The 10,503-nt window shown below is 38.6% G+C and overlaps 1 protein-coding gene across 1 annotated transcript; it reads left to right on the forward strand.

Moving 5' to 3' along the window:
• The first annotated feature begins 5,007 nt into the window (after nt 1-5,007).
• On the forward strand, nt 5,008-10,249 carry LOC128860005 (uncharacterized). The gene is made up of 4 exons (XM_054097211.1): nt 5,008-5,312; nt 5,392-5,436; nt 5,500-5,588; nt 9,871-10,249. Exons 1-4 carry the CDS (start codon nt 5,244-5,246, stop codon nt 10,145-10,147), a joined length of 480 nt encoding a protein of 159 aa, XP_053953186.1. The 5' UTR covers nt 5,008-5,243; the 3' UTR covers nt 10,148-10,249.
• The last annotated feature ends 254 nt before the right edge of the window (nt 10,250-10,503 follow it).

Here is a 10,503-nt window from a genome sequence, read left to right on the forward strand (position 1 = left end):
ATAAAGAGGAAAACTTTGTTTGTTTGTAATGAATAGGCTCAAAACTACTGGACCGATTTTAAAAATTCTTTCACCATTCGAAAGCTACATCATCCACAAGTAACATGGATTATATTTTATTTTGGAAATAGGGCTCGAGATATAGGTCAAAACGTGGACCCGGGTAACCTTCGGATGTGTATGTACAATATGGGTATCAAATGGAAGCTGTTGGTAAATGCTTTAGTCCAGAGTATTTTTCATGCCGCTCCGTGACTGGGGTCTCGAGATAGAGACCAAAACGTGGACCCTAGAATGTGTTTGTACAATATGGATATCAAATTGAAGCTGTTGGTGAATGCTTTAGTACAGAGTATTTTTCATGCCGCTCCGTGACTGGGGTCTCGAGATATAGAACAAAACGTGCACCCGGGTAACCTTTGGTTGTGTATGTACAATATGGGTATCAAATGAAAGCTGTTGATAAATGCTTTAATACGGGGTAATTTTCATACCTATTGATGACTAGGGTCTGGAAATATATGCCAAAACGTGGACCCGCCGTGTCTTTGCACCGAATTAAACCAAACTTACACACATTGTTAAGGAGGTATTGAAGATGGTTTCCGTATAGTTTGGATACCTATTGGTAGATAGGGTCTCGAGATATAGGTCAAAACGTGGATCCGGGTAACCTTCGGATGTGTATGTACAATATGTGTATCAAATGGAAGCTGTTGGTGAATGCTTTAGTTCAGAGTATTTCCATCCGCTCCGTGACTAGGGTCTCGAGATAGAGACCAAAACGTGGAACCTAGAATGTGTTTGAACAATATGGATATCAAATGAAAGCTGTTGATAAGTGCTTTAATACGGGGTAATTTTCATACCTATTGATGACTAGGGTCTCGAAATATATGCCAAAACGTGGACCCGCCGTGTCTTTGAACCGAATTAAACCAAACTTACACACATTGTTAAGTAGGTATTGAAGATGATTTACGTATCGTTTGAATACCTATTGGTAGATAGGGTCTCGAGATATAGGTCAAAACGTGGACACGGGTAACCTTCGGTCGTGTATGTACAATATGGGTATCAAATGAAAGCTGTTGATAAGTGCTTTAATACGGGGTAATTTTCATACCTATTGATGACTAGGGTCTCGAAATATATGGCAAAACGTGGACCCGCCGTGTCTTTGCACCGAATTAAACCAAACTTACGCACATTGTTAAGTAGGTATTGAAGATGATTTACGTATCGTTTGAATACCTATTGGTAGATAGGGTCTCGAGATATAGGTCAAAACGTGGACCCGGGTAACCTTCGGATGTGTATGTACAATATGGGTATCAAATGAAAGCTGTTGGTGAATGCTTTATGTTATGTTATGTTATGTTATGTTATGTTATGTTATGTTATGTTATGTTATGTTATGTTATGTTGTGTTGTGTTGTGTTGTGTTGTGTTGTGTTGTGTTGTGTTGTGTTGTGTTGTGTTGTGTTGTGTTGTGTTGTGTTGTGTTGTGTTGTGTTGTGTTGTGTTGTGTTGTGTTGTGTTGTGTTGTGTTGTGTTGTGTTGTGTTGTGTTGTGTTGTGTTGTGTTGTGTTGTGTTGTGTTGTGTTGTGTTGTGTTGTGTTGTGTTGTGTTGTGTTGTGTTGTGTTGTGTTGTGTTGTGTTGTGTTGTGTTGTGTTGTGTTGTGTTGTGTTGTGTTGTGTTGTGTTGTGTTGTGTTGTGTTATGTTATGTTATATTATGTTATGTTAATGTTAACTCATTCTCTATATCCATACTAAATATCTATCAAACAAATAAAATTAAAATTTTCTTTTGAAAAATGCAACCATTCAATCAGTATTTTCTTATGACGTTATCACGTTAAACTATCGTCAGTAAACCGACTTTACAGACAACCTCTTTTTGACAGAATGTGTTCTCTAACCCACGCGAGACTCTCAAGTCAAAACTTAATCTGGAGATGCACTTTTTGCATTGTGCCTACTCTATCTCACCGTATTGTAGACGAAATATTATATTTAAGCTTTAGTATTAGTAATCTATTTGAGTTGTACTTTAATTGATAAATCAATGAGTAAATAAAAAATGCAAAAAAAAAAAGGGTTTTTAGTGTTATTTTTCGTCAAACCATCGTTTTAAATAAACTGCCTAGGTTATTTCCATTATAACTGCCAAGTTTTTTTTGCACAACTTATTTTTAAGCGCCAAACTATCCGAAAGTGCGAGGGGAGTAATAAAAATAAACATTTGTGCAAATCTCACCCAGCTGGCTGTGGCGTCACCCTTATGTGTAAAATTTATAAACAGCTTTAATTGTGGAGTCATTGTACTGCGATTTGAAGGGCGCGTCAATGTAACCTGAGATAATTTTTCGTGCCTACGCCAACCTAATGTACAAATGTATGTATGTATATATGAATGAATATATAAGGGAATTGTGATTGCAAGTGAGCAAATATTTATGATTCGATTTATTATTTTCAGTTATCATCGTAATTTTACGTACCCTATAACTGGAAATTATGGCTACAAGAAAGTGTCATTCGAATTTCTAGTATGCACTTGTACTCGGCGGCTGCCGTAGCGAATGGGTTGGTGCGTGACTACCATTCGGAATTCAGAGAGAACGTAGGTTCGAATCTCGGTGAAACACCAAAATGAGGAAAATACTTTTCTAATAGTCGCCCCTCGGCAGGCAATGGCAAACCTCCGAGTGTATTTCTGCCATGAAAAAGCTCCTCATAAAAATATCTGCCGTTCGGAGTCGGCTTGAAACTGTAGGTCCCTCCATTTGTGGAACAACATCAAGACGCACACCACAAATACGAGGAGGAGCTCGACCAAACACCCAAAAAAGTTGTACGCGTCAATTATATAGTATATATACAGGGTGCGGCACTCGAAATGTAACCAACTTTAGACTGCTTGCGCAGCTGATGCACGGGCATCACCCGTCTGTTAGTTGGCTAAATGACAGTACAGAGTATCAGCGATTGTTCGTGAGCGCGAGCACCTTAAAGTGAGTAAAGTTTTTATTTATCGCACCATTACTCGTTACCTCGTTACAATGACACTGGTAGCATCGCGAAACGTCATGGAGGTGGTCATTAAAAGACTGCAACGTCACGTGAAATGGTTTAAAGTGCCAATCAAATGGCGAAAGAACTGAAAATGTCTGACCGTAGCAACCGCCGCATACTGAAAAATTATCTCTAATTTAACCGTTACAAGATCAAACTAGATCTCTCACCAAAGCAGCAACAAGTCAGACTTGAGATACGAAAAAAATTTTCCAATTGAGCAATTCGTAAACCCCCAAAACCTACTAACTTACTTAGGTGGCCATAACAACCCGTTACCGAGTTACGGCCGACCTCAATAGCTTTCTCCGGGCGCCTTCTCCAATTCTGTACACGAAGCGGGCATAGGGTTTCCTCCACCAGGTCTTTCCACCGGAGTAATGGTCTTCCTCTGCGTCGGCTCCCTTGGACTTCGCCCTCGAACACCTTCTTTGCTGGAGCTTCTCCATCCATACGCACGACATGCCCTAGCCAACGCAGGCGTTGGATGGCGATGCGTTGAGCTACGTCAATGTCGGCGTAGAGCTCATACAGCTCGTGGTTCATTCTTGAACGGTAGCCTTCGCCAACGCGCACAGGACCGAAGATCTTACGAAGAACTTTTTTCTCGAACACCCCAAGAGCGGCTGCATCGCTTTGTGACACTACCCATATTAGCAAGAGTGATTCTCCGTTTGATCTTCAGGCTGATAAAACTCCCAAAACGATAGGGCTTATTTGACCGATCGTTTATCCGAGAATTTGAGGCATCGATTGGCCACCAGGAGGCAGCACCCGCCATAGGTAATGGTTTGGGACGCTGCGTACTTTGAGATACCATGATTTTAAAGTTGCGACCATAGACTTAGAATTGATTTATATTTTATGATTTCCAAACAAGCCGCATTCATTAAAGGTGTTGGCACTAGATCAACGGTTTTTGGACCTATGCACGTTGATGACGGCGAATATCGCAGGCGATGGAACGATGACTGTATGAGCTTTACGACGACATGGTCCGAATAGATACAAACGCTCCGGCTCTGAAAATACTCGATGCGGTATCAGCTGATGGTAGCAAAGGAAGAGGAAGACCTCCTCTGCGTCGGATTAGTCGGAGAAGGACTTGGTTTCTTTTGGTGTGTCCAAGACTGGCGGGCTTTGTTAAATTCGCCAAAATCGTGTAAGCGGTTATCGGGCCAATCAAGAAGAAAAATAAAAGAAATTAAAGGTGCTTTCCTATTTGAATACATATTCAATTGGTATGTTCCTATTTAAAATAACTACAGATGAGTCACATCTCACGACCGTCTTCGAAAACATCACAATTCAAAAGTGTCAAAAAAGTATGGAAATCGTATTCGATACACACATACATACACACATATGTGAGTACAGTAGTTTGTTTCTGATATCTATGAAACTATGAAATTGTTACAGAAATTTACAAGGTATTCAGCCGCTCTAATTGTTGTTTATTTTTAATTCACACAGCTGTGCTGTTTACGAAAATTATTGTGCTTACCTGCAAAACATACTAACATTTTTAATTGAATTCCATATTAATTAAATTTGCAAGTCAATTAGATGTAATTGTATGGATAATTGTATACATATGTATATACAAGGTGGCACAAAATTAATCGATTTATAATTTTTGCAAATGGCATTGTACGCCAATCACATTTGAAACTTGTGAACTAGAAAACGGCAGTAGACAAGCGCGTGAAAATAAATATTTCCATCACATAAAATATCGCTTTTTTAATTAAGTAAAAAAAGTTATTCAAACAAATAAAAATTCGGTGATTACTTTTGCGCCACCTTGTATTTATTAATTTATATATATGTACATATGTATGTGTGTGTGAAAAGGTATCTATGCAAGCATATGAGTTCATTTACAGCAGCTGAATTAATTCAATAAATTCTTTCCAACAGGTTTGCTCTTTAACCCCACAACACAAAAACAAAGTCGGCTGCAGCGCGTAACAAAGTTAGGATAGAATGAAATTACCAATACAACAACAGCAGCAATGGGCGAAACAATCACGTCAGTAATAACTTAACTGGTTTGCTTCCCATCGCCGTGGAATTGAAAAGGTTGGCAGAATTTTGAGTGGGTGTAATTTTAGTTGGAATTTTTTGGCGGTACCAAACACAACTCCCGCATAAACACACAAAATGGGTGTAAATTCAATGGTTTTCGCTTGTGTACTGTTTTTATTGTTTAACTTTTATGCCATAAATGTCGTGAGTGAAATGAATGAAAAATTCTAGCGGTAATAGAATTTATTTTTATTAATTTTCTTTGCTTTTTTTCGTTGCTTAGAATTGCCTCTGCTTGGCCACAGTGCCGCCAACCTGTTTAACAGATGTGAGTTTGTTTTTGTTTCAAATTTGCAAGCAAATCAAATAAATTATTTTAATTGCTCAATAGTTGGAAGACGATGATGCCAAAGAAATTCTCGATTATGTGCTGAGTAAATACGTAGAAGTTGATATGAAAATCCCCGGCGAGCCATTGGCGTAAGTAAACATGAACTGATTAAGTGAAGTAAATTAGAGAGTAAATATAGAGAATATAAATATTTACTTCTACACTTTCGCGCATATTTTTAATACACTGCGCTTAATAACTAGGGCAGGTGACCTGGTTGTCGAAGCGAGAACCCACTTGGACGAACCACTCGTCCATTGAACCACTCGTCCATTGTGTTACCACTGTTAGAGTAAAAGGGAGAAAGAGACAAATTAGAGGATAGGGGAGAAGGAGTTATATTTGTGGATTAAGGAGAAGGTCCACGGTTGCGCAAGGATGATAGATACCCGGTTTGCTTGTTAGGTATGGTGAAAAAAAAATTGAGAGGAACTTTGTATTCTACGTCATTCGTTTTGTGTTTCACAAAATTTAGCTTTAGCTTCGAGAAACATCGGACAACACATATGGACACCCACAAAATTCGAGAGCTGCTGCTTTATTATCCTTAGAAGTTCCCTCGAGCACTCCCTATCTACCCCTGATCAGAAGGATCTCGCGACTTTGCATGTTCCTGCGCTAATCCAGCGCTCGCTGAGTTGACGCGAGGTCCATCTCTCCAGCTCGACATTTTTTTATATCGAAGAAAACACCCAGAGCCGTTAGCAAAAAAAGAAAGAAATTGTAAAGAATCAATGCTATATTTGAACAGGTTGAAACTTGGACTTTATTATAACAAAATTCTATGGACTATAATCTTGCATACTCCAAGTATGCCTTTAGAGTATAGTAGATATATTTCTCAGTTATAAGAAATTGCTAGAGATAAAATATCACACCGACAAGGGGAAAGAACTTCCCCATGGCTAGAACGAAAATTTGAAGTTTAATGGGGATAGTGATGATGATAATATGAGTGCATATAAAGGGTGGTTAAGTTTCAAGGGCCGGTGTTGATTTTGTATAAAATACAATTTTTTAAGAAATTATTGTCATTTCTCTTTATTATGATAATACTGATATGGCTTAATTACGTATGGAACAAAATATTGGCCAAATGGCCGCCGCGGCCTCGGCGGCACACGTCCATCCGATGGTCCAAATTTTCGATGACGCTGAGGCATAATTGAGGTTCTATGCCATTATTGTGCCGAATTATATCATCCTTTAACTCTTGAATTGTTGCTGGCTTATTGACGTACACCTTTTCTTTCAAATAACCCCAAAGAAAGAAGTCCAACGGTGTCAAATCACATGATCTTGGCTGCCAATTGACATCGCCGCGACGTGAAATTATTCGGCCATCAAATTTTTCGCGCAAAAGAGCCATTATTTCGTTAGCTTTGTGACAAGTGGCACCGTCCTGTTGAAACCACATATCGTCTAAATCCATATCTTCCAATTCGGGCCATAAAAAGTTCGTTATCATCTCACGATAGCGAACACTATTCACAGTAACTGCCCGACCGGCCTCATTATGGAAGAAATACGGCCCAATGATGCCGCCGGCCCATAAACCGCACCAAACAGTCACTCTTTGTGGGTGCATTGGTTTTTCGGCAATCACTCTTGGATTATCATTCGCCCAAATGCGGCAATTCTGCTTATTGATGAATCCACTGGGGTGAAAATGTGCCTCATCACTGAAGATGATTTTCTTCACGAAGTGCGCGATATGCATTTTGATTTGAACGCCCGTTTTCATAATAAGCCTGAATATCTTTAACGCGTTGCGCGTTGCTCCATGGTTCAAATTGAGTTAGTCTCAAATGGAAAAATGTCAAATGAAATGCAGAAAAATTGACGTTTAGGTGTGGTTCACATGGACGTATGCAATTGGGTGTTTGTGTTTCAATCACGCAAAATCGACTGAAGAGAATTGACTGAATTTAACACAAATAGTTTAGGGTCTGAATTAAAAAATAGGTACAGAGAGTTGCCACCTGTTCAAAAAAAATTTATAAGATTAATAAAATATTACCATACAGGTGTCAGATAATAGAAGGGTTAAAAGAGCGTAATTTCGAAATATTTCTGAAGAGCGTTGCCACCTGTTTGAAAAATTAAGTTTAAGTAATATCAATAAAGCAAATGAAATATAACCATATCGATGCCACAAGAAAGAGATTTGAAATATCTTAATTTCGAAAATATTTCTGAAGAGCGTTGCCACATGTATTAAAAAATTAAATGCAATAAAATAACTAATCAATAATAAATAATTAAAATAATACAGTTTGGCTATAAACTGAAAGATATTTAAGAGGACTTGTTTTAGGAAATGTTTTTGAATATGGTTGCCATCTGTTGGAAAGGATTAGTTCAATTTAATAATAAGTTAGTAGAAGTACTATACTACTCTATGGATCTTATTACTTAATATTTCTATCAACCAATACTAATTGTCCAATTGAAGAATGTTCAGAGTTATATAAATGGTCTTTCAAAGTGACGCCTAGATGTCAGTAGCGAAAAATTCCTAGATTGTACCGGTCTTGATAGTCTAGCGATCCCAGAGGTTATGGGTTCGAATCCCACATAAAGCACGGCCCTCGCACTTGTCCAAATTTACCTACTTTCCCTGATTCTAAAAAAAAAGATCTCATTCCTCAAACCCAAAAAAACTTATATTTTCCATCCTCTACATCCTTACTCCTGCACAATAGTCAGCGCATTAGTTGCATTGTTGCTGCTAAAACAAGCAAAAACACACAGAATCTAACTTTGTACATATTTTATTTTTAAACAACATCTGGGTGCGTCTTTTGAAAAACCGCAACTAAGTTCTCGCTGTTTTTTTGATGAAAATACAACTTTATTCTGAAAAAAGGTTACAAGTGAATCATTGAAAGTATTGCCCATCGCTGGCTACTACTTTTTCCCATCTTTCTGGTAGATCTCGTATACCGTGGCGGTAAAACTGTTCACCTTTTGAAGCTATCTAAAGCCATTTTTTGATGTCTTCATATGAATAGAACTGCTGGTCAGCTAAACCGTGTGCCATCGATCGGAGCAGGTGATAATCGGACGGTGCAATATCTGGAGAATATGGCGGGTGGGGTAGGATTTCCCATTTCAGTGTTGCCAGGTAGGTTTTAACGGGTTTGGCAACGTGAGGCCGAGCATTGTCATGCTGTAGAGTCACTTTTTCATGCCTCTCCGCGTATTGCGGCCGTTTCTCTGGCAATGCTCGGCTTAATCGCATCTATTGAAGTCGATACCGATCCTGAGTGATGGTTTCGTTTGGTTTTATCAATTCATAATAAATAACACCAACTTGGTCCCACCAAATACATAGCATAACCTTCGGCCGAGGTGACGACGTAGAAGCATGACCGGGCAGTCTCCATGGCTCTCTTTTCTTGGGAGTGCTGTAATGAATCCATTTTTCATCACCCGTCACGATGCGATGAAGAAAGCACTTCCGTTTTTGCAGCTGGAGCACTTGTTCACAGGCGAAAAAACGACGTGCAACATCTCTTGGTTTTAACTCATAAGGAACCCAAGTCCACTGTTTCTGAATCATTCCCAACGCATGCAATCGCTTGGAAATGGATTGGCGGGTAACTCCTAATACTGAAGCAAGCTCTTCTTGCGTTTGACACGGCAATGTCTCCAATTCAGCGTCTTCGAAGGTTTTTGGCCTTCCTTCACGCGGACGGTCGTCAACATTACAATCACCGTCATTGAGGCGGCGGAACCAATCTCGGCACCTTGTTTCACTTAAAGCAGCATCTCCATAAACTTTTTGTAGCTCTCGATGCGCTTCAGCCGCCGTTTTTTTTCGAATGAAAGAGGAATATCAACACTTCCCGCAAATGACGATTATTCGGCCCAAAATCAGACATTTTCACAAAACTAAAAGTATACGATACCAAAAGAAAATCTCTAATGTGTCAAAGCAGTTTGTTTACCATATGACTAAGCTTGGTTTATGACGTTTAGGTTATGTTAGAATCGACTAGCACACACTGCTGGCGGCATCTATTGACAAACAGCGGGAACTTAGTTGCGCACCTAATATTTATTTCAGTTTTATTTCATTGATTTCTATTTCTTTCTTTTATTCCATTTCCGTCTTTTTTAAATTTAACTCTTCTTCTACGAAACTATAATTGGAAATATAAAACACATTGAACATAAGACACTCGAATTGGAAGTATCCAGTAATTCAATTCTAAAAATATAATGGAAGTAAGTGTAGATGTTGTAGCGAGAATTTTGTATAGCAGAAATATTAATTTAAGTGGAATTATTATAAAAAAAAAAATGTATTATTTTACTGAAATTGCATGATTTGGTGAAAAAATTCTTACCCTAGTATTTTTCTAGCGTCCATGGCAAACGTATATCGCACAGAGGCACTGAAGAATTCCACATAGCTTTTCATTATGTGGACAACACTCCAGGGGATGTAATACAAAATTGCGTTTTTGTTATTGTACACACACCAAACGCATGCGAGACTATAAGTACGGTGTGCAATACATTTTTATCCGCCACACCACGCCCACTTCTGGAACGCGAAGTCCTAACGGTTTGCGAAGATGGGGAAGAGCAAACAAGACCACGAGAAGAGACGGAAACAGAAGCGGCTCAAAAACGATGAAAAGTGAAAGAATAATTTGAAATAAAATTTGAGCCGAACTGGGCTACAAACAACTATTTAAAGAAAAATTCATTTATATGTATATGTTTTAAATAAATTGCAGTAAGTAGTTCCTATTGTGGAAAATAAAACGAAGGTCCTAACTATGATACTTTCCTATCTTGTAAGGCGAATTGCATACATCTTTTTTTTTGAAGTTTCGACCCCAGATCTGCAATTGATACCCATTTTAAAAAATACTTTGCAGAAAATCTTGGTCAATATCACAGGATTAGAGAGCGATTCCAGTCAACCACACCCTCATCAACACTTTCAATAGTCGAGTAGAAGCCAAAAATATATTTCTTCAAATTTCG

Source organism: Anastrepha ludens, chromosome 2, assembly GCF_028408465.1.
Source record: "Anastrepha ludens isolate Willacy chromosome 2, idAnaLude1.1, whole genome shotgun sequence".
Classification (NCBI taxonomy): Eukaryota; Metazoa; Arthropoda; class Insecta; order Diptera; family Tephritidae; genus Anastrepha; species Anastrepha ludens.

What these genes read in the sequence shown, in the direction of transcription:
- LOC128860005 (XM_054097211.1), top strand. Translation starts at nt 5,244, where the DNA reads ATGGGTGTAAATTCAATGGTTTTCGCTTGTGTACTGTTTTTATTGTTT. An exon ending in ACTTTTATGCCATAAATGTC is followed by an intron (nt 5,313 to 5,391) that starts GTGAGTGAAATG and finishes TTCGTTGCTTAG; the next exon opens with AATTGCCTCTGCTTGGCCAC. An exon ending in CGCCAACCTGTTTAACAGAT is followed by an intron (nt 5,437 to 5,499) that starts GTGAGTTTGTTT and finishes ATTGCTCAATAG; the next exon opens with TTGGAAGACGATGATGCCAA.